The sequence below is a fragment of the Panthera uncia genome, chromosome A2 (assembly GCF_023721935.1).
Source record: "Panthera uncia isolate 11264 chromosome A2, Puncia_PCG_1.0, whole genome shotgun sequence".
Classification (NCBI taxonomy): Eukaryota; Metazoa; Chordata; class Mammalia; order Carnivora; family Felidae; genus Panthera; species Panthera uncia.
This window is the reverse complement of record NC_064816.1, coordinates 34,511,282-34,536,310: the sequence shown is the minus strand read 5'-3', so window position 1 is coordinate 34,536,310 and position 25,029 is coordinate 34,511,282. Positions and strand designations below refer to the sequence as shown.

The 25,029-nt window shown below is 40.1% G+C and overlaps 1 protein-coding gene across 3 annotated transcripts in view; it reads left to right on the top strand.

The window, feature by feature from the left end:
* TAFA4 (TAFA chemokine like family member 4) overlaps positions 1–24,562 on the top strand; it is a 149,830-nt gene extending 125,268 nt beyond the window's left edge. For 2 of the 3 annotated variants that reach the window (XM_049640877.1, XM_049640878.1), the window contains 2 exons: positions 16,551–16,634; positions 24,260–24,562. In XM_049640877.1, the coding sequence (XP_049496834.1) occupies positions 16,551–16,634; positions 24,260–24,447 (272 nt within the window). In that variant the 3' untranslated portion in view covers positions 24,448–24,562. Of the gene's footprint in view, positions 1–16,550; positions 16,676–24,259 lie in introns of all 3 variants that reach the window. The other variant, XM_049640879.1, reaches the window with a different exon arrangement.
* The last annotated feature ends 467 nt before the right edge of the window (positions 24,563–25,029 follow it).

Genomic DNA, 25,029 nt, shown 5'->3' with positions numbered 1-25,029 from the left:
CAAATTGCTTGGTGGATAAGGGAAGTTAATTAATGATATTTCCCAAGAGGTACTAGTGGGGAATTCTGTTACTGGACAATCAGGGAGATAGGCTTTGATTTTTTTTTTTTTTTTTCCAACTGTCTATCCAAATCGTGTGCATCAAAGCAGTTGCTTCCTGGGGCACCTGGGTGGCTCATTCGGTTGACCGTCTGACTTCAGCTCAGGTCATGACCTCATGGTTTGTGAGTTCGAGCCCCGCGTCAGGCTCTGTGCTGACAGCTCAGAGCCTGGAGCCTCCTTCGGATTCTGTGTCTCCATCTCTGCCCCTCCCCTGCTCATGCCTCTCTCTCTATCTCTTTCTCTCACAAGTAAATAAACATTAAAAAAATATATATTAAAAAAAAAAAGCAGTTGCTTCCCTAGACACAATTTTCTCCCTGATCTCAAGCTCTCAATTCCAAAGCGATTAGCACCCTGATTTTCTCAACTCATATTTAATGTTACAGACTTACATTCTCTTTATATCTAGTTTACTATTTTAACAAACATTTATGAAACATCTTCTTTGGAACAACTTCCTTGAGAAAAGTTTGGAATCACATGTCATTTATTGTCTCCAAATCCCCTAGCAGAGTGCTGTGCCAATGAATATTTTTAAAAAATGAATGAATGTTGATAGAGGCATGGGATTGATTCCTTTTGATGCCTCTGGCCGCTTCTAGCAGACAGCTTGTTAGAAACAAGTATCATTCCCCAGGGGAATGGATACATGAGGTTAAGCCTTGTAGCACTTGATCTATAGTGGCAAGAAAACTCCCTGAAAGTGAATGCTTCTACTCTTACTTGATGCGTGTCTAAAGGTCAGCCATTAAAATGCACATATGCATTCTTTACTCCAGAATCACACAATCAAGAATAATAATTGACTTTCCCATATCCCACCTCCCCTACCAAACACAGGTACACATTTATGGTCTGTATGGTCACTAGAGTTGGGTATCAGCATGATCTCAGCGACCGTTAAATCTGGAAAGTGAATATGGCCAACTTACCATCTGCAATTCTTCATAGAAACCCTGGGGCCAAATGTGTTGCTGAATTCAGATTTTTTAAAGGCAGCATAGTACATACAGCATCTGTTACCTAACGAACCTACTGTCTTTTCCAGTTGTACCCCATATTCACAGATGCTAGTATTTCTACAGTGCAGTATATAGAATATTCTTTCGGAACAGGATAGGGCAAGATGACCAACCTCCTGTTAATTCAAATCAGGTTTTGTTGCCATTGTACAGAACTCCTGTCCATTTTCAGAGCTTTTTGGATTTGGGGATAACAGATAAAGGATTGTAATCTATAAAAGAAGATGGTTAGCATTAAAACAAGAGTCACTTAAAAGAAATTTGCAAAGTTCCTCTCTCTCCAGACGGGACAGCTGAACATATTTATTTTCTCCATCAATTGAATCCAAACCATACCTGTTTTGTCTCCAATTCTCTGTGCCGCTGTCACCTCCACAGTGTAGGAGCCCAGATTACATTTTGACAAGCTTACTACTCCTATCTCCCATTTTCCTCCCTGCAGTCAGAAGATCCTTCTGCAAAAACAGAACTTATCATGTCAGTCCTGTGTTTAAAACCACATTTGCATGACCTCCCAGTATCTTTAAAATAAAATCCAAATTCTTTACCCTGGCTTTTGAAGCCTGGCGTAGTCTGGCTCTGTCTCCCTCCTCTCTTTCAACTATACTACCCACATCCAAGTGGGGTCCTTTATGTTCCCTTTTTATTTTTGAGGGGGTGGGTGGGGAAGGGACAGGGAGAGAGGAGGACAGAGGATCCGAAGTGGGCTCTGTGCTGACAGCAGAGAGCCTGATATAGGGCTCAAACTCACAAACTCTGAGATCATGAACTGAACCAAAGTTGGATGCTTAACCAACTGTGCCTCTAGGTGCCTTACTTTATGTTCCCTTTTATCCTGCACTTGTACCTGTATCCTTGGCCTGGATCATTGCCTTCTTCCCCACAACACACATTCTGTCTACTTAATTCCTCCTTTCCTTTCCATATCTCCTGTATGCTCTGGTGTCTCCCTGTATATCTAGTTCATGACATGTATCCCGTTATGTTTTCAGATCCGAATGTGTGCATTCCCATTAATCTCTAGGTTGCTTGAAGATGGGAGCTGTCTCTCTTTCTTCTTTCTACCCACTCTCGCATTGTGCATGAATGATTTGGGCACAATGGAGAACATAATCATTTTCAGTAATCATAGATTGTTTTCAAATGAATGTGTTTGTTTACTGTGTGGATTTTAAACTTCAAGAATTTTGAATTATAGCATAAACTCTGTTCTATCCAGCATAGAATCTTTAGATATAAGAAGTCTTCTACATTTCTCTCAAAGCATCAGGATCTGGAAAATACAGTTAGGGTGGCAATCATATTTAATATCTTTCCCTTGCTAAAGAAAATATTAATACCTTATTCTGCAGTAGCTTATTTTACTTTTTATATACATTTATTATTTGGGCCAAATCCCTGTTGGCCACCACTGTAAGAATAACTGCATTTATCTGTTTGGTCAATACATTTTTTTTTTTTGGCCTGTTTGTGTATTTGAGATAGTTCTCCAGAAAAAGTGGTATATTGCAGTGTGAATGCATGTTTTACCCAAATGGTATCATATTGTGTGTGTGTGTGTGTGTGTGTGTGTGTGTGTTTTAATTTACATCCAAGTTAGCATATAGTACAACAGTGATTTCAGGAGTAGATTCCTTAATGCCCCTTACCCATTTAGCCCATCCCCCCTCCCGCAACCCCTCCAGCAACCCTCTGTTTGTTCTCCATATTTAAGAGTCTCATATGTTTTGTCCCCCTCCCTGTTTTTGTATTATTTTTGCTTCCCTTCCATTAGGTTCATCTCTTTTTTATCTTAAAGTCCTCGTATGAGTGAAGTCCTATGATACTTGTGTTTCTATGACTAATTTTGCTTAGCATAATACCCTCTAGTTGCATCCACATAGCTGCAAACAGCAAGATTTCATTCTTTTTGATTGCCGAGTAATACTCCAGTGTTTGTGTGTGTGTGTGTGTATATGTGTGTGTGTGTCATACACACACACACATATACACACACACACCACATCTTCTTTATCCATTCATCCATCGATGGACATTGGGCTCTTTCCATACTTTGGCTATTGTTGATAGTGCTGCTATAAATATTGGGGTGCATGTGCCCCTTTGAAATATCATACCCGTATCCCTTGGATAAATACCTAGTAGTCCAATTGCTGGGTTGGAGGGTAGTTCTATTTTTAATTTTTTGAGTAAGTTCCATAGTTTTTTCCAGAGGGGATGCACCAGCTTGCATTGCCACCAAAAATGCAAAAGCGATCCTCTTTCTCTGCATCCTCGCCAACATCTGTCATTGCCTGAGTTGTTAATGTTAGCCACTCTGACGGTGTGAGGTGGTATCTCATTGTGGTTTTGATTTGTATTTCCTTAGTGATGCTGAGCATTTTTTCATGTGTTAGTTGGCCATCTGGATGTCTTCTTTGGAGAAGTGTCTTTTCATGTCTTTTGCCCATTTCTTCACTGGATGATTTGTTTTTGGGGGTGTTGAGTTTGATAAGTTCTTTATACATTTTGGATACTAACCCTTTATCTGATAATGTCGTTTGAAAATATCTTGTCCCATTCCATCAGTTGCCTTTTAGTTTTGCTGATTGTTTCCTTCGCTGTGCAGAAGCTTTATTTTGATGAGGTCCCAATAGTTCATTTTTGCTTTTGTTTCCCTTGCCTCCAGAGACGTGTTGAGTAAAAAGTTGCTGCAGTCAAGGTCAAAGAGGTTTTTCTCTGCTTTCTCCTCGAGGATTGTGATGGCTTCCTGTCTTATATTTAGGTCTTTCATCGATTTTGAGTTTATTCTTGTCTATGGTGTAAGAAAGTGTTCCAGGTTCATTCTTCTGCATGTCACTGTCCAGTTTTCCCAGCACCACTTGCTGAAGAGACTGTCTTTATTCCATTGGATATTCTTTCCTACTTTGTCAGATTAGTTGGCTATGCATTTGTGGGTCCCTTTCTGGGTTCTCTATTCTGTTCAACTGATCTGAGTGTCTTTTATTGTGCCAGTACCATACTGTCTTGATGGTCTTGATGATTACAGCTTTGTAATACAGTTTGAAGTCTGGGATTGTCATGCCTCCAGCTTTGGTTTTCTTTTTCAGGATTGCTTTGGCTATTTGGGGTCTTTTCTGGTTCCATACAAATTTTAGGATTGTGTTTCTAGCTCTGTGAAGAATGTTGGTGGTATTTTGATAGTATTGCATTGAATATGTATATTGCTTTGGGTAGTATTGACATTTTAACAATATTTGTTCTTCCTATTCAGGAGCATTGAATATTTTTCTGCTTTCTTCTGTCTTCTTCAATTTCTTTCATAAGCTTTCTATAGTTTTCAGTGTATAGATTTTTCACCTCTTTGGTTAGGTTTATTCCTAGGCATTTTATGGGTTTTTGTGCAATTGTAAACGGGATTGATTCCTTGATTTCTCTTTTTGTTGCTTCATTATTGGTATATAGAAATGCGTCTGATTTCTGTGCATTGATTTTATATCCTGTGACTTTGCTGAATTCATGAATCAATTCTAGCAGTTTTTTTGGTGGAATATTTTGGGTTTTCCATACAGAATATCATATGTCATCTGAGAAGAGTGAAAATTTGACCTCCTCTTGGCCGATTTGGATGCCTTTTATTTCTTTGTGTTGTCTGATTGCTGACACTAAGATTTCCAGTACTATGTTGAATAACAGTGGCGAGAGTGGACATCCCTGTCTTGTTCCTGACCTTGGAGGGGAAAGCTCTCAGCTTTTCCCCATCGAGGATAATATTAGCATTGGATCTTTCATAGATGGTTTTTATGATCTTGAGGTATGATTCTTCTATCCCTACTTTCTTGAGGGTTTTTATCAAGAAAGGATGCTGTATTTTGTCAAATGCTTTCTTTGCATCGATTGAGAAGATAATGTGGTTCTTGTCCTTTCTTTTATTGATGTGATGAATCACATTGATTGTTTTGCAAGTATTGAACCAGCCTTGGATCCCAGGTAAAAATCCCACTTGGTCATGGTGAATAATTTTTTAACGTATTGTTGGATCCGATTGGCTAATATCTTGTTGAGCATTTTTGCATCCATGTTCATCAGGGAAATTGGTATATAGTTCTCCTTTTTTAGTGGGGTCTTTGTATGGTCTTGGAATCAAGGTAATGCTGGCTTCATAGAAAGAGTTTGGATGTTTTCCTTCCATTTCTATTTTTTCAGAACAGCTTCAAAAGAGCTTCTTAACAGCCTCTTTAAATGTTTGGTAGAATTCCCCTGGAAAGGCATCTTGGCCCTGGACTCTTGTTTTTTGGGAGATTTTTGATTGCTGATTCAATTTCTTTACTGGTTTTGGGTTTGTTCAAATTTTCTATTTCTTCCTGTTTCATTTTTGGTAGTTTATATGTTTCTAGAAATTTGTCCATTTCTTCCAGATTGCCTATTTTACTGGCATATAATTGCTGATAATATTCTCTTATTATTATTTGTATTTCTGCTGTGTTGGTTGTGATCTCTCCTCTTTCATTCTTGATTTTATTTATTTGGTTCCTTTCCTCTTTATTTTTGATCAAACTGGCAAGTGGTTTATCAATTTTGTTAATTCTTTCAAAGAATTGGCTTCTGGTTTCATTGATCTGTTCTACTGTTTTTTTTGGGGGGGGTTGTTAGCTTTGATTTCTGCTCTAATCTTTACTATTTCCTGTCTTCTGCTGGTTTGGGGTTTTATTTGCTGTTTATTTCCCAACTCTTTAAGATGTAAGATTAGGTTGTGTATCTGAGACATTTCTTTGTTCTTCAGGAAGGCCTGGATGGCTATATATTTTCCTTTTATCACCACCTTTGCTGCATCCCAGAGGTTTTGGGCTGTGGTGTTATCATTTTCATTGCCTTCCATGTACTTTTTAATTTCCTCTTTAACTTCGTGGTTAGCCCATTCATTCTTCAGTAGGATGGTCTTTAGTCTCCAAGTATTTGTTATATTTCCATATTTTTTCTTGTGGTTGATTTTGAGTTTCATAGCGTTGTGGTCTGAAAATATGCATGGGATAATCTTGATCTTTTTGTACTTGTTGAGGGCTGATGTGTGTCCCAGTGTGATCTATTCTGGAGAACGTTCCATGCACACTGGAGAAGAATGTATATTCTGCTGCTTTAGGATGAAGTGTTCTGAATATATCTGTTAAGTCCATCTGGTCCAGTGTGTCATTCAAATCCATTGTTTCCTTGTTGGTTTTCTGTTTAGATGATCTGTCCAGTGTTGTAAGTGGGGTGTTGAAGTCCCCTACTATTATGGTATTATTGCCAATGAGTTTCTTTATGTTCATGATGAATTGATTTATATATTTGGATGCTCTCACGTTGGAGGCATAAATTTTTACAATTGTTAGATCTTCTTGATGGACAGACCCCTTAATTATGATATAATGCCCTTCTTCATCTATTGTTGCAGCCTTTATTTTAAGATCTGGATTGTCTGATATAAGTATGGCTACTCCAGCTTTCTTTTGTCAACTATTAGCATGGTAGATGGTTCTCCATCCCCTTACTTGCAATCTGAAGGTGTCTTTAGGTCCCAAGTGGGTCTCTTGTAAACAGCATATAGATAGATCTTGTGTTCTCATCCATTCTGTTACCATATGTCTTTTGATTGGAGTGTTTAGTCCATTGACATTTATAGTGAGTACTGAAAGATATGAATTTATTGCCATTATGTTGCCTGCAGAGCTGGAGCTTCTGGTGGTCCTTTCTAGTTTTTGTTGCTTTTGGTCTTTTTTTTTTTCCTCCCATCTTTTCTTTCCTCAGAGAGTCCCCCTTAAATTTCTTTCAGGGCTGGTTTAGTAGTCACGAACTCCTTTAATTTTTGTCTGGGGAACTTTTAATCTCACCTTCTACTTTGAATGACAGTCTTGCGGAATAAAACATTCTTGGCTGCATATTTTCCCGATACAGCACATTAAATATATCCTGCCACTCCTTTCTGGCCTGCCAAGTTTTTGTGGATAGGTCTGCTTCAAACCTGATCTGTCTTCCCTTGTGAGTTAAGGACTTTTTTCCCTTGCTGCTTTCATGATTCTTTCCTTGCCTGAGTATTTTGTGAATTTGACTATGATATGTCTTGTTGATGGTCAGTTTTTGTTGAATCTGTGTCTTTTTGATGTCTGTGTCTTTCCCCAGGTTAGGAAAGTTTTCTGCTGTGATTTGGTCACAATACCCTTCTACCCCTTTTTCTCTGTCTTCATCTTCTGGGACCCCTATGATTCTGATGTTGTTCCTTTTAAATGAGTCATTGGTTTCCCTAATTCTTAAATCGTCTCTTTTGCTACTTTCCCTCTTTTTTTTTCTGCTTCGTTATTCTCCATAAGTTTGTCCTCTGTATTGCTGATTCGCTGCTCTGCCTCATCCATTCTTGCTGCCATGGCATCCCTTTGAGATTGCAGCTCAGTTATAGCTTTTATTAATTCATCTGGACTAGCTTTTACTTCTTTTATCTCCACAGAAAGGGATTCTAATATATTTTCAAACCTAGTTAGTAGTCTTAATATCGTGATTCAGAATTCAGAATTCAAGATATTGCTTGTATCTGTGTTTCAGGGATTATGGAAAATCACAACACACATCTGGCGCCAGGCTTCACCCTTAATGTCCTTGTTCCAGCACCAGCGAATGTGGTTGTTCTTCGGGGTCTGCTGGGACCTTTGCCTGTGGAGTAGCTGCACAGCCTCTACCAAATGTCCTCCCAGCAGGGGAACCACCTTTCCCTCTGTGGCCCAAGGACCCCTCAGACCTCACTCTCTGCCCCTGGGGATTTGCCCTTCCCACCAGAGTCCTGCTAGGTATAGAGCTGCAGAGTTTCAGACTCTGCACTCCCCTTGTTTATAGAGTCGTAATAGAATTTAAACCCTCTCCTTTCTCCCTTTTTTGTTCAGTCCCTGTGGCTGTTTCCACTTTTCCACTTTCCACTTTCTCTCCAGATGCTTTTCCTGTACTCTCCCCACCCACCTCTGTCCTCTCTCTGCAAGCAAAAGCAGCTCCCTGCCCTCTGTGGCTTCTCTCTCCCCCAGTTCACCTCTCTGTGCCGTATACCTGCTGAGTTCTGTGGTTCAGGTTGTGCATATTGTGTTAATCTTCAAATCAGTTTTCTAGGTGTGCAAGGTGGTTTAGTGTTGATCTGGCTGTATTTCATGGATGAGAGATGCAAAAAAAACCCAAACAAACCCAAAAACAAAAAAAAAAACCTTCCATGCTGTTCTGCCATCTTGGTCCCTCCACCAATATTGTGTACTTCTTAATCCAACCTGTTATCATTATTATGTTGATGAGATCTTTGTGTGCTGGTACCTATTGACCTGTTTTTTGTTTTGTTTTGTTTTGTTTTGCCTTTTTTCTTTTTTTTTTTTTTACTCGCTTGATTAGCATTTCATTGAATGGCTGGGTAATAATTTGTTTAGCTGTTCATCTACTGCAGGACATTTTAGTTGTGTCTGTGTCAAGACAAAGAGACTTATATGCTAATTAAATGATTTCCTTAGTGTCATACGATGAGTAAGTAATAGAGATCAATTATTTGGTATCTGAGCAGAGTTGGTTCAGTAGAACATTCTGCGATGATGTATATATTCTTTCTATATATCTCAGCTAGATGTGTTGATGCACGTATGTCCACTAACATTGGTAACCACTAACCACATGTGGTTATTGAGCATTTGAGATGTTACTGGTATGGATTTAAATTTAAATTGGAACTTGTAACTAGAAGCTTCTCTATTGAACATTGGAGGATTAGCTGTATGTACATATGTAGCTCATGAATACAACATTTGTATCCAGAGAATAACCAAATTCTGAAGGATAGGATTATGATTGTGTATTAATATTTGTGTCCCCTGCACCTAGCCTAGCCTGGCAAACAGTCAGTGTTCAATAAATGTTTATTGGATCAAAGTCACAGAGGAGATGTTGGAAGTCGTAGTTTAGGCTCTAGTTAGAATATGTGTCTGTTTTCATATCCCCCTGATCTTCTATTCATTATTTGAATGCTTCCATTAGGGCTTTTAGCTTTATCCCATAATAATCTTTATCCCACAATAATTATGCAGGATCATGCTGCTAGTTGGTTTGTGGAAGACCTAGTCTCTGCTGATCCGTCCCTCTTTTCATATTTGTCAATAAGAATGTGGAGAGGATCTAAAATATAAAATTCACTTGAATTTACATTTAAATTAAAACAAAAGCGAGAAGACATTGGAGCAGGGCATTAATTAATGTTGACATAGAAAGTGGAATCTCCTTACGCATTTCTGTTAATCTAGAGCACAGATACTTACCTTGTGTTTCCATTGCTTTTCCATAAAATCATAGCTTTTATTAGTTAAAAAGGGAGAAAAATTAGCTGTTGTTTTTCCTCCAATAAGTCCTTCTTTTTCTTAGTTATAATTAACTTATAAAATCCTGCATTGTTGAAATGTGTCTGTCCTACACATTGGGGATTTGGGCAGAGGGGTGGGAAATTACTTGATTATAGCCAAGGCTACTTGGTTCCTACAGCAAACAACTATGTGGTTGGTGAGCATGTTTCCATTTGAATCTTCAACTGCCAAATATACGAAGCTGTTTAATGATGGGAACTGTATTCTTCACATTTATCAAAATACCACTGTACAGAGATAATGCTGAATGCTTTATGATAAAACGGGATAAATGTGTACTATGGTGAAGCATCATTTATTTTGTCAGAGTGAATGCTTTCTAAACATTGGGTTTAAAAAAGACTAATAAAAGCTGAGAAATGGGAGGCAGCTATTTTTTTTCTTCTTCTGATGCCCCAGTTTGTTTTCTGAGATGTCACAGATTACTTAGTTAAGGCCTAGAATTCCTGTTCATATTGTAGACAACTTGCGTGGCTTTATGGACTGTGTGATAAGTTACAGAGTCTGTCTTCAAATGTGATTTCACAAGGTTTTGTGACTGGCTGTGTTCCATGATGCCACCTGAAAGACAAAGTGGGTTTCTGAGTTTTTCCCAGTGGCTGTAGGGTGAATGACAACAAGGTGTACTTTACAGAAGCACTGGGGGAGGTTGGAAGGATGTGCACCCTGCATATATTGGTTCATTGTATTTTAACTTAGCACATTGCGCCTGGCATGTCCTAGGTGCTGGGGAATAGCATGTTAATGGGACCCTGGCCCTGCTTTCAAGGAGCTCAGTTTATGGGGAAAGAGAGACAAACTCTAGGAAATAAGGTACTTGAAGAGTAAGCAGATGTGGGGTCAGGGATGACATCCAGTGAGAAGCACTGGGTCTGATTTCACCAGGCAGGAGGGGAACTAAGTGGTGTAGCAGGGTAAAGCATGTCAGGATGAGCAGCGTGACCATGGGAACTAGAAGTAGCTCGTTTGGGCTCTGAGGTGGTCATAGTTGAGGCTGGAGATGCAGGCAGAGCCTTTGCTATTAGAGACCTGCCGTCAACTCAAATTTTAGGATTTAATTCCTGCCTTTGGCGAATTTATATTCAAGGAGCAAGGTTGATCTCAAATACCCTAAAATTCCTGAAAAGGAACGATGTGATCTCTGAATTTGACGGGTCAGATAGGTTGTCAGCATAGGTTTCAGGGTGAGCCCTGGAGTAGCCAGGATTTGTGTGTGGGAGAGAGAGCAGTGAGAGTGAGCCAGAGAAACAGATTCAGAGAGAGATGATGCAGATTTTCGTCTTGGGGGATTGGCCACAGTGGAGGCAGGAGGGAAGATAAGGAGTAGAGGTGGCATTGTATTTACCATGTATTGGGATTATTTTCACCAGCCAAAGCTTTAATGAAGTCTCATGAACTAGCTCAGCTTCTCATCATGGGCTGAGTACATCTCCGTAACCAGAGTTAAAAATTTTTTTTTTCATGTTTATTATTTTGCAAGAGAGAGAAACCGTGCAAGTTGGGTGGGCGGGCAGAGAGAGGGAGACACAATCCGAAGCAGGCTCCAGACTCCGAGCTGTCTGCACAGAACTGGACTGGGGCTCGAACCCGTGGACGGTGGACCACAGCATGATGACCTGAGCTGAAATTGGATGCTTAGCTGACTGAACCACCCAGGCGCCCCTTTATTTTTGAGAGAGAGTGTGTGCAAGTGGGGGAGGGGCAGAGAAGGGGAGAGACAATCCCAAGCAGGCTCTGCACTGTCAGTGCAGAGACCCTTGCAGGGCTCACACTCAACCAATGGTGAGAAAGAGACCTTTAACTGACCGACCCACCCAGGCGCCCCCCCTCGATCAATGTTTCTTAACCAGGGGTGATTTTGGCCATCCTAGGGATATTTGATGATGTCTGGAAATACTTTGGGTTGTATACTGGGGGAGAGGGTGCTACTGGCATCTCGTGGGTTGAAGTCAGGGATGCTGGTGACAGTGTTATCATTTGCATGTATACCCCATACAATCGAGAATTATGGGGCCTCTAAAGGGCTACGATCAAGTAACTCTGCCTTAGAGGCAGGTCCCTGCTGTACATGGTTGTACTGTGTGAGCTTGCACGTAGTTTAGAAGACAAACCTAGATCCCAAAAGATCGTTCTGTACATATTTGTCCACAGCTTCAGTCAGTACTCTGTGTGCTTTGCGGAAAAAACAGTACCTTGTTATGTGTGAAGTGTGTGAACAAGTGAAAGGTTCTTGAACAAAAAATCGTGTTCTTAGGACTGCCTTTTTGCATGTTACCTGGGTCAGGTTGGAATGGCTTCTTTTCTTGAAATAACAAATCTAAATTGGCAGGTCTTCCCACCTGCCTACGTTTAAAGTTAACCAACGGCTTAAAGTTAATAAATCTTTCTTTAAGGTTAATTCGCCAAGAGCATCTTGAAATGACAATGTTAAGAACAAAGTAGCTAAGTATATTAGACACTCAGAGCATATTTTTGTGATCGTTTCTATTTTTAAGACATCCATATTCTAGGAAGATGTGTTCTTCACCTTTCTGTCTGTAGTTTCAGCGTCAAAGTGTCCTTTTCTTTAGAAAAGCTTAACTGGGCGTAAATACAACTGAACTAAGACAAAAAATGGAAGACCACCTCCTGAGAAGTGAGCCTGTTTGTTGGTAGTCTTATTCAAAGGTGGGTTTACGTAAATAGCTATATGAATACATATTGTGTTTTATGTCATGGAGTAATATTTAATTGGGACAAGGAATAGAAAAAAATCTCAATCTACTTTATGCAACAGAGAGGACGGAAAACGTACCAGGAACGAAATAGCTAATTGGTCCCATTATATTTTCACCTAGAAAACAGCATTACAGAAAACACTAGTCACTACCATAAAAGCAGAGCTTCAGGGTTTTTTGTTTTGTTTTGGTTTGTTTTTTTTTTTTGTCTTCTTTCTGCATAAAACTAGAAATTCATTACAGGTTGGCAGCTTGAAGATAGGGATGTTTTGTATTTTCATAAGTCAGGAAGGCATGGGGCTTTCTAAAGAATTTTATTTTAAAAATAGAAGTGACAAGACACTTTCTCATTATGAAATTTTATAACAGGATAAAATAGAGACCTCCTACAAACTTATTTTCCTATGGAGACAAGGCTCAGTTAAGTGGGCAGATGTTCTCAAGAGTTATTTTAACAAAATCCTGCTCCTGGGTCCTTTGTTTCCACCCAAAGCTGAGCTCAGTACGCACTCAGAGCTTGACCTTCTGGGCTTTTTTCTAAAGATTTTTTATTTTTTTTTATTTTTTTTATTTTTTTTATTTTTTTTTATTTTTTTTATTTTTAGGACAGAGAGAGACAGAGCATGAACGGGGGAGGGTCAGAGAGAGAGGGAGACACAGAATCGGAAACAGGCTCCAGGCTCTGAGCCATCAGCCCAGAGCCTGACGCGGGGCTCGAACTCACGGACCGCGAGATCGTGACCTGGCTGAAGTCGGACGCCTAACCGACTGCGCCACCCAGGCGCCCCCTAAAGATTTTTTTTAATGTTTGTTTATTTTTGAGAGAGAGACAGAGCACCAGCAGGGGGAGGGGCAGAGGGAGCCACAGAATCCCAGGTAGGCTCCAGGCTCTGAGCTGTCAGCACATAGCCGGACAGGGGGCTTGAAGCCATGAGCTGTGAGATCATGACCTGAGCTGAAGTTGGATGCTCAACCCACTGAGACACCCAGATGCCCGGACTTCTGGACTTTTTAATCACCTTATTCACTGGTGGGTGAAACCCTTAAATGGTCCTCACTTTAGCTGTGAGTTCTTTAGTCAGTCTTTAACCCATAAAGGAACTGGAAACTTTTCTTGTGGCTACTGTGGTGCTTCTCGTGAAGGTTTCCTTTCTGAAAGAGCATTTGTTGTTAAGTAAGTCTTTAACACACTTGTAGGGTCCCACGTATTCACTAAGATATGAAAATGATTTTTTTTAAGCAAATAGCAACCTATCCTGAAATTTAAAGTCTATTTTAAGGAACCTACTGTGAATCTGTCTTCAGAAAAATCACATTTTCCAGTTAAATGAAAGAAAACTGGTAAATAATTTCACAAGAGCTCGATCTTCCATGCTTTGTTATTTTATTTAAATAAATTTATGTTTTTAAAGTATTCTGAAACTATTTTACTCTTTTCTCTAGTTAAGAATTGGCATTTTTTTAAATCCCCTCAAGCTCCTTTTCTAGATTTGGCATCAGAATTATCTTGGGACCCCATGAGGCCAATAAGGGCTTGTATTTCTCTGCTGTGAAGTTGAGATAGAAAGAATCAAATTATTTCCTCTGTAGGGAATTTACACCCAGATTTCTCAACTTATGCCTCACTTGGTCTCTTTCAGACTCCTTTTTGTCCCCAATGGTTTATCACCTGCCAGACTAGCTCTCCTGGGCACACAGTTTTCCCTTGGTTGTGGAACCACCTTACTAGAAACTTTCCATCGCTCCCTTCTGCTTGAGAAATCAAGTCTAATCTGGAATTGACATTAAGAGCCCCTAAAGGTTGCTTCTCAGACCACCTTGCTCAGCTGACTGTCCTTTGCTTTTCTGCTGACCCCTCACTGCAGCCACATGGACCTCCTCCTGGCTTTCTGGTGGGCCACTCCCTGTCTCAAAGCGCCAAGTGTCTTCACTTCCACAGATCACTTGTCATCTGTCTGAGCCTCTTTGGAATCCTCCATGAAGCCCTGACACCTGTCAGGTTGCCACTGCTGAGTGGCAGAGAATCTGCCTAAGAAAACTGTTTTAAAGATAAAAAAAAGTATTTTAAATTCAGCTGTAACTCTGTGTAAATATAACTAAGCTCTGTCAACATTTATATAACTTTTGCAGTCCTGCAGATGGAATTTTCAAATTGAGGGTTGGGAACCATCTCTTATTTATCTTTATATCCACTTGGGACCAACCTGAGGTATTCAGAAAATAATGAAGGACTGGTCAGCACATTGAATCTGGTCAAACTTTGTGTAGCCTATGGTAACCTAAACTATTATTGTAAATTGTGGTACAGTCGAAAGACTTGCAGATCAAGAGGAAGAAGCCTAGGTTCTCATACCTCCTCCCTCATTTTACTCGCTTTGTGGAAGGCTCTTGTTTTTATTTCCGGAACCATCTGCCTCTGCTTCCTGCTGCTGAAGGTTGTTGGGACAATCATAAGAGCAACGGTATAGAAAGGGGCTTTGAAAATAACAAAGCTCCACTCAGTTTTAAGGTGAGATTTCTATAATATTTGTGACTGAAGAGCATACAGCTTTCTCCAACTTCACCCTACTATCTCTGTCTACTCAAGTTCATTGGCAATTTCTGCCAAAATAAGTAACCCATAGAGCTATATTCCTTTCTCAGTGTTGGCACCTTCTAACGTATGGTTTTTCTAGATCACAATTGTGCCTCATTCAGGGATTATTGGTTTTAATGGGACTCTAATCTGACAGTAGCACAGTATTGGGCCAGAATAAGGAATGGTGGTTTCGTGTAGAGTAAACACAATGTCTGGCCATTTCAGCTGATAATGAAATGGTCCTGTGCCCTAATCCTGCCATAGTGCTGTTGCCTGACAGGAGAAGAGTTTTTAATGCATGAGCTTGCTGTATTATCTACTTTTGTTTACTGCCTCTATACCTCTAGTTGTTTCTACTACAGCTCGCTGGTGTGAGGGAGGGGTATGAATACAACAAGGGTTGATGAGGGGGCTCCAGTGGTCGAATGCCTCTGTTCCAGTGTTGTTTGCCCAGTGTGACTTTGAGCCTCAGCCTTTTCTTCTCCATAAAATGAAGGAAATACATTTAGCAGGATGCCTGTCCCTCAGTAAAAACTAGCTATTAGGAATTCTCAAGATTTGCTTGAAGTTGAGTTCAGACTTCCCAAGACATGGTAGTTTAAGTCACATCCATTGAGGTATTTTTTTTTTTTTTTTACCTTAGTGCTGCTATTTCAACAGAAAAACAGAGCTCTGCGTGCCTGGGTGGCTCTGTCAGTTAAGGATCTGACTCTTGGTTTCAGCTCAGGTTACGATCTCACAGTTTCATGAGTTCCAGCCTTGCATCAGGCTCTGCGGTGGCAGCATGGAGCCTGCTTGGGATTCTCTCTCTCCACCCCTCCTCCACTCACACTGTCTCTCTCAAAAATAAACAAACTTTAAAAAAATTAAAAACAAGAGAGAAACAGGGCTCAGCCACCCCATCTCCCTTAATCCACACACCATACCTGCAGCCCTAGATCTCTGATCGGTACCAGCCTTCTGGCTGGGCCCACCTTTAAATATGAATCACATTCCCTTTTGTCCTTTGACTCTGTGAGAATACCTGGCCAAGTTGATGGAGTTTCCTTAACTTCTCGTAGTCTGCGTCCACACCTGGAGAATTCTTACTGGTAGATGTCAGCAGGGATGATGGGGTAAGGAGGAAAGAGAATTTCCAGGTGAGAGTACAAGCCTAGAATGTGGGCATGTGAGGGAGTACCAGGCTTGCCAACTTTTACTTGGCTTCCAGCTGTTGAGTTTAAGGAGTTATTCTACCACTTGCTGGACTGGCATGGAGAGATGAACCACTGGCAACAAAGCCCGTCAAATGTACTGACTTTGCCAGCTCAACATACACTGTTGTAACCTACAAAATGATGACCACACCAGTAGCTAACATTTTCTGACAACCCAGTGACTGGTCCATGGTTAGCCAAGACTTTGCTGTGGATTACCTTTATCTTCTTGACATCTGTGGTGAGGTTCTATTTTTATCCCCATGTTACAGATGAAGAAACTGAGTCCAGGAGGAGTTAAATAGCCTAAGGTCATGGGCGGGAAAAAAAAAAGCACAGCCAAATTCATACCCAGGCATGTTGTAAAGCTTGGGATCTCACTGTTTTCTAGAGCATGTGGCTGAACGCAGTCTTTAAATTGACTTACGTTGAAATAGTTCTTATTTACAGTCTGAAATCCGTATACTGATCCATCTGAGCTTTATGTTGTCCCTATTTGGAGGAAGAAACACCTTCACAAACACTGTTTGGCCTTTGTTTTCCAGCTTCCATCGTGATTCAGAAATGGTGGTGCCACATGAATCCTTGCTTGGAAGGAGAGGATTGTAAAGTGCTTCCAGATTACTCAGGTTGGTCCTGTAGCAGTGGCAATAAAGTCAAAACTACAAAGGCAAGTATAGACAAACACAACTCTCATTTACAACTTCCCCAGGTTATTAACTATGTGGTGTCCCCCCTTCAGTTTATCCTGGCACCACCAGCGACGCTATTTTATGTTGATAAACCTCCTTGGCTGGTACCATCCCATTACTTTGGCCTTTTGAAAAGCCCATTGCCTAATATCACCCTTTATGTCAGATCGTATGGAGCAGGGACTTGCTGGATGAGTCACTCAATTCATTGCAGCTCCTTCGGGAGCCCACTTTAAAATAAAGGAATCAGAGTCGACAGCCAGCAATATCCAAACAGCATGGTGAGATTCCACATCCAGATGATTTGCTCAAGGAGGGATACTTCCTGTGAGGAGTAAGACTTATGTAACATTTGGATTTAAGTCAAGAGTTGTCTCTTCCAAGGATGTGCTTTCTAGTCCCCACACTTTCAGAAGTCTACCAGTGTCTACCCAGTTCTTGAGCCCAAAATCTTACTTCTTCCTTACCTCTCTATGTCCAGTCTGTTACGGGTCCCTGGGCTTGTTATTTCCATCTCCCTCCTTGAGCATTGGTCACCATCCTTACAACAGTGGTCCTGTCCCCACTGTGTCTCATGTTGATGCCTCACATCCACTCATGCTCCCTTTTTAGGTCATTCTCCATATGAGGACCACAATCACATTTGTGAAATGCAGATATTCCTAGCTAGTCTGCCTGCCTATTTGGGTCTTAATAAATAACCTGGGAAGCCACATCCCATCATTCTTTGTTTGTTTGTTTCAGTCTTCTGTTAGTACCTCTTACCATGGTGCCTTTGCAATTGCAGAGAAAGGTGTTCTTCATGGAATGTGCTTCCCTCCCCTCTTTACTCCTTAACCATTATTTCTTTAGAATCCTTCACTGATGAGATCCATGTCTCCTCTATCTTTCAACATTTACTATGGTTATACTTTCCATGGAAAGGTATAGTTAGGTTTTTAGTACCTAGAGTGTTCTAAGTACAGACATGTGAAGTCAGGGCTCATGTCGGTTTTCAGTTACCTTCATAGTCCCGATAAGTTTTTTGAAGAGAAAGTAATAAAATTGAAAAAAAAGTAATAACATTGGTCATTCTAATGAAAGAATAAATTTAGAACAATGATAACATCTATAAACAACTATAAAGATAAATTTTAGCTGGCATCAAATACAAGATCAGCAGTAGTATAATTGTCAACTTTTGTTAGTAATATAAAGGTGACTGAATGACCTGATAAAGGCATATCTTGTTTTATTGTGCTTTGCACATACTGTTTTTATGGTTTGTTGTTGTTTGTACAAATTGAAGATTTGTGACAACCTCGTGTCAAGTCTGTTGGCATCATTTTTTCCAATAGCACTGGCTCACTTGGTGTCTCTGTGTCACATTTTGGTAATTCTCACAGTATTTCAAATCTTTTCATTATTTGCTATGGTTATCAGTGATCACTGATGGTACTATTGTAAGTTTAGGGTGGCACCCCTTTGTGCGTTCAGTTCCCCTCTCTTCCTCTCCTTGGGCCTCCTTATTTCCCGACACACAACAATATTGAAAGTGGGCCAATTAATAACCCTACATGGGCCTCTAAGTGTTCCAGTGAGGGGAAGAATCACATGTTTCTGACTGTAAGTCAGAAGCTAGAAGTGATTAAGCTTAGTCGGGAGGCCTGACACAGGTAGCCAAACTGTGAATACAAAGGCAAAACTCATGAAGGACATTTAAAAAAACTACTCCAGTGAACCCCTTCCATGGAGAAAGTTTTAGGGGTCTGAATAAAACCTCCATCTAGCCACAATATTCCCTTAAACCAAAGTCTGATCCTGACCAAGGTCCTAACTCTTTAATTCTATGAAGGTACAGAAGAAAAGTCTGCAGCTAGCAGATATTGGTCAATGAGGTTTAGCAAAGAAGCCATCTCCATAACATACAAGTGCAAGGTGAAGCAGCAAGTTATCTAGAAGTTCTGGCTAAGACAATGAAGGTGGCTACTCAAAACAACCGATTTTCATTGTAGACCAAACAGCCTTCTGTTGAAAGAAGATGCCATCTAGAACTTTCATAGCTAGAGAAGAGAAGTCAATGCCTAGACAGGCTGACTGTCTTGTTAGGGGGCTAATGCAGCTGGTAACTTTAGGCTACAGACAGGGCTCATTTACCATTCCAAAAACTCCTAGGATCCTTAAGAATTAGGCTCAATCTACTCTGTCTGCTCTACAAGTGGAACAAAGCCTAGATGACAGTCCGTCAGTTTACAACTTGGTTTACTGAATATTTAAAACCCACTATTGAGACCTCTTGCTTATAAAAAAGATTCCTTTCAGAACAATCTACCTTGTCACCCAAGAGCTCTGATGGAGATAGACAATGAGATTAATGTTTTCATGCCTGCTAAAATGACTTCTTGACCCATGGGCTACAGAATGGATGTTATTTTGACTTTCATCAGGCTATAGCTGCCACAGGTAGTGATTCCTGTGATTGATCTGGGCATTCTAGATGCCATGAAGAACATTTCTCATTCCTGGAAAGAGGTCAGAATTAACAGGAATTTGGAAGAAGTTGCTTTTAACACACATGGACAGCTTTGGGGTATTCAAGTCTTCAGTGGAGGAAGTAACTGTGGATGTGGCAGAAACAGCAAAAGAATTAGAAATGGAGCCTGAATATGGGACTGAATTGCTGCCATGTCATGAGAAATCTTAAGAGATGAAGACGTGCTTCTTATGGTGTAGCAAAGAAGGTAGTTTCTTGAGATGGAACCTACTCCTAACGAAGATGCTCTGAAGATTGTTGACCTAACAACAAAAGACTTAGAATATGACATCAACTTAGTTGAGAAAGGCAATGGCAGGGTTTTAGAGGATTGACTCCCATGTTGAAAGAAGTTTTGTGGGTAAAATGCTATCAAACAGCATGGCATGCTCTAGAGAAAGCCTTCATGAAAGGAAGAGTCAGTCAATGTCACCCCAACCCTTAGCAACCGCCACCCTGATTAGTCAGTGCCATCAACACAGAGGCAAGGCCCTCCACGGTTAAAAAGATTATGACTGGCTGAAAGCTCAGATGATAGCATTTTTTAGCAATGAAGTATTTTTAAACTAAGGCTGGTACATTGCTTTTTTAGACCAAATGTTGCACACTTAACAGACTACAGTGTAGTGTAAACATAACTCTTACATGCACTGGGAAACCAAAAAATTAATTTGGCATGCTTTCTTGTGATACTCATTTTGTTGTGCTATTTGCTTTATGGCAATACTTGCTTTACTGGGGTGGTCTGGAGCCGAACCTGCTGTATCTCTGAGGTATGCCTGTGTACGCTTTTATATCCACAGCAGTGGACGTTCATGGAGTCCCTTGTTGGTGGACGAAAGAGGTTAGCATTCCCCATCATTTCTAATTCACTTCCAATCTATATAAACCCAAGTGTGCTTGCTAAGCAAACCCTGCCTTAAAATAATTCTACTATCCTTCCCCCCACCCTGGCCCTTTTCAGCCCCTTTTCCCCCTTCCCTTCCTGAATAAAAATGTTGGAGCTTCCAAGGAGCTAGCATATTAGATCCATCAATGATAAAAATGTCTTCTTATCCTATTTCTTGTGGACAAAGAAATAACATTTAGAAGATTATTCTTGTATTGATTCTTATATGTGAATATAAAACAAGACCATGAACACAAGCCAACTATGTTCCGGAAAAGAATGTGTCTAAGTAGTCTCTTGCTGGGGAGGCTCCCTCTCTATTTGTATGCAGTTAGAGCATTTGCAGGAAGCAGGCCTTTAGAGGCATTTTGGCTCTGTCTGCTGGGAATATAAGTTTGCTCTAGCTAAAACCTCAACGGTAGTGACATTTCATTTGGAACTTCTAAAAGTTGTAGAAACACAATACAGTTCCCTAAGCCATAATGATACTTAGCTGCTTTTTTTTTTTTTTTTTTTTAGTGATATGCCACTTGAGAATAATCTCAAAGTAGTAAAACTTTGTTTCCTTTATTAATCCAACTCATTGTGGCTTGAACTGCATAAAACATTTTATGTCTTTTATGGTTCTTATGAACACAGAGCAAATTCATTTGTGGAGGTGTGACTGGCTTCTGGGAAGAACTTGGTGCCCCGAGATTCTCTTTTTCATAAAATAGATACTAACCTTACCCATAAGTGAGACAGCGGTCCTACAACGGTTGAGGGATTACAGTTCTAGGGGGGATATTAACTGTGTGACAAAATAGTTTTCATTTTCCTTAAACAGTTCCTGCACACCAACATCAACACGTGGAAAGGCTAAAAAGTAAGATGATCTGCAGTAAAAGACCTATGTCAGAATTATATTTTTCATTTAAATGCAAATATGAAGAGAGCAGTCAAGTTGAGAGATTAACAGATTTAGATGAAGATCAGAAAACGAGGGGGACAGTTTTCTAGGAAGCCATGCTGTCTGTTCCAGGTGTAAAAGGTTGGCAGTGAGTTTATTGTGCCTGGATAGCTCTTGGTGTTCGCAGAGAGCATTCATCTACTAGTTCTTGTGGAAAAATACAACTTTCACTGTCATTCTGCCTCAGTTTTCCTCGTCTTCATTTGGAGTCGTTCGTGTTAAAGCTCCGAACAGTTGCACACAATGTTGTTTCAGCACGAAAGCCAGCCACTGTCCAGGGCTATTTGATGTTTGAAAATGGAAATAAATCGTACTGAATTTCAAGAAATTTTAGACGTTTAAGGTTTTATTTTTCCAACATCTAAGGGTAAAGAGCTATGCCTTTGGAGCAGTTCTAACCGGGGGCAGTTTTTCCATTAAGGGTCATTTTTAGTTGCCACACGTTGTGGGAATGGGGGTTGTTCAGACATCTTGTAGGTAGAGGCCAGACAGGTTGTAAAAATCTTAAAATGCATAGGAGGGGTCCCCCATAGCAAAGAATTAACTGGATCCAAATGTATTTTTTTCCGGTAGCTCTTGGTAAGCATCCTACCTTATTCTCTTACTGCATTTACTTCTTCTAAGTTTGCATTCTCTGCATGCTTCTAGTATTTCACATTAGAAAAGGAGAGAGAAGAGTTAAATGAGGCTTTCTCGGCTATACCATCTCTTACCCTTAAGATCTAAGATGACCCGTTCTTATGGTATCTGCCTGAAAACACCCTGTGAATGGTACCTTTCTCTGTTTCTTAGGCTACCGCTATGAATCATCTTCATTCTCTTTTGCTACATTATTATAATGATTATTTAATGGTAACAGTAGCTTCAGAAAACTCATCCTAGGGGGTCCTTGTACGCACTGTTTTGAGCCACACTCCTTGGATAGTCTGGTATAGTAAGTCTGGGATGGGGCAAACCATTCTTAAAAAGTGCTTCATCCGTTGATTGTCATGTAACCAGGCCCCACACCTGCTCTGTTTTTGCTGTAGTGCTGTTTTCTGTGTTTCCAGGGTAAATTCCTTGCCCAGGTTTCTCCTTGGTGAGAGACCATCAATGGATCCCCATGGGTAACAGAAAATAGAGTGTAAGCATCTTGAGGTCAACCCCTAAATGTGACTCCCCCAATAGACCATGTATTTCCATACCCCCACTGCTACCTCATTCATCACTTCTCTTTTCTAAAATTCTAGTTGTCTTTTAAGTTCCAGCTGAGATGGTTCCTTTCCCCTGAGGTCTTGTCTTTCCTGATCTCTGTGGAGTAGAGCTAGTATTGGCATGTTAGCAGTGTGGTATCCACCAAATTTCAAAGTGACAATGAACCTTACATATGCAATTAGCAAAATGAAAAGTTTACAGGAAAATAAATGCTAAAGAATCCTGTCATTCAACTTTAGATTGGCTCCAAAATGAGCTGGGCATGGAAAGGAAGCTTCCTTAAATAAGATGCATTGAGAATTACATCCTCCATCTGTACTTAGATCCAGAAAGAGCTAATGTGGCAGTAGCCACCATTTCATGAGGTTAATCACAGGACAAGCACCAGGTCATGGCATTCACGGTTCACTCACTCTTCACTATAAATGAAGGGAGAGGATGCTACTTAAACATTTAACAGCCGAAGAAGCTCAGGCAGTGATACTCCTCCCCATCAGAAAAAGACCGGTATTCAAGATTAAGACTCTGGAGTAGTTCCTGAATCCTCACTCTCTCCATCCTTTGTCCTGTTGGCTTTGCCTTTCAGCACTTCTACCAAACTGATCCTCTTAAGTTGACAGTCCAGCCATGCACCCCTTGTCTCACTTTTGTACCTGAGGTGGAGAAAGGCCTTAGTTTTTCCCCCTAGGTAGTCAGGACTCCCTCTCATCACTCCAGATTCTCCTCATCTGACAATCCTCTAGAAATCTCAAGACTTCTACCCACCTGGCCTTAGTATCTTTTTTTTCCTCCCTAGCGTATATCACGTTCTGACATATCCTTTGTCTCTTTATCCATCCCTTTCTTCTAGAATAAGAATCACTAAGCTGTGGCCTGCAAGCCACATCCAGCCCTTGGCCTGTTTTCCTAAGGTCTGTGAGCTAAGAATGCTCTATACACTTTTAAATGGTTGGAAACAAAAGGAAAAAAAAAATTCATAACATGAAAATTACATGAAATCCTAACTTCAGTGTCTACAGCTCAAATTTTATTGGGATAAAACAGTGCCCATTAGTTTACAATGCTGTCTTGTCTATGCTCCTTTTGTGCTATAAAGGCTGAGTTAAGTAGTTGTGACAATGACTATATGGCCTACCAAGGTGAATGTATTTACTATCTGGTCCTTTATAGAAAAAGTATGCTAGCCCTATTGTAGATAAACTCCATGAGGACAGGTTTTTGTTGTGTTTGCTCTAGTATTCCCAGCACAAACAAAAGAGCAGCTCTTTTGTAAAATGTATAAAATAAAGGCTTTATGTCAATTAACAGCAAATCTGAGGTTTGAATAAATAATTGATTGGGTCTAAAGACCAAGCAGGATGACTCTGTCATCAAGTAATATCTTTTTATGTTATAGGCAGGTTCACATCTTAAGCTTTTGGGTTTTTTTCCCTCTAGCTTGTGTATGGATTATCTAACCTGTAAAATACATTACCAAATAAAACTATAGAAACTGCTGATTTATTCTAAGTATTTAAAAGTAGAGAAAATAGTAAACTTCTTAATGAAGATCTGTTTGCAGTCATTATGGCAGTTTTCTAAAATAACCTATTTTTTAAAATAAAAGTTAACTACATTAAAAAGTAACAAAGGTAGCATTTTGATCTTGACATACACGGATCTTAACTGGCATTCATTTGAAAAAAATTAGTGCCTTCAAGAAAGCATGCTCAACATGCATGAGTTAACTTGATGGGCACTGAATGTACCTAATCTGATGGGGTTTTGATAACTCTAAAAAATACCAAGCTAAGGTACATAATGTCGTGTTGTGCAAGTCTTTGTGCATGTTTTCTTTGCAACCTGAAAGTAAGAAATGTAAAGGATTTGAACAGGTGATTTGGTGAGGGGGGTTACAAATAAAGGAACAATGTGCCAAACGGTGCACAAATGACATAGACAGGGACTTACGGGTCTGGTAGTAGAAGGGACCTTTTTTGGTGGGGCTGAGATACTGAATGCTCACTTACTTGTTTTAGGTAACACGGTAGCAAAGACAGATGTGCTTAACGTGGGAGGAGCAACAGGATGCAGAAGTCTCCTATTTGGATTACCATCCTGGTTGGTTTGTGGAAAATCGTCTTGGATTTCAGCAACATCACATTTGTATAAGTATGCTGTACGGAGTGTCATTCACTTAACTGTCCCAGCCCTCTCGGCTTCATGATTTTATTACATTGAATTATAGCCACGGGCTGCCACACAATTCACATCCTATCTGGATCCCAAGGACCAAACCTCCAAGAAACCCTGGAGGAACAAAGCAGAGACTTCAAAGTGGATCTTCACTGGGTCTTCTGTTTCTTTCTGCCTTCACAAAGGAGCGTGGACGGGTTCACAGGGTTCTTATTCCGGTCTTCTTTTGAACTTTTCCTTTAGTCCTTGCATTAAAGTGGTTTCAAAGGGGTCTAAGTATCAAAATGCTTTGGCAAAACATATTTGCAGGTGTAGATCAATGAAAACTCTGATTAGGGAAGAAAATATATTTTCTAAATCTTAATGAATAGACTTGGTGGGGTTCTTGTGTGTGCATTTGTATTTTTGCTTTAGAGCGTTTAAATGTTTGCGCTTTAAGTTCTGTTGTCAGGTTAGCAGAAATAACATTTTAACATCAGTACACCATTTTACTGAGTGCTAAGGAAGTGTATCAGCTCCAATATTTTATAACCAAAGCTTGATCATGACATATTCACAAAAGAAATAACACCTGTGGGGATTTTTATGGCTTAAGGTATAGTCATAGAAGTAA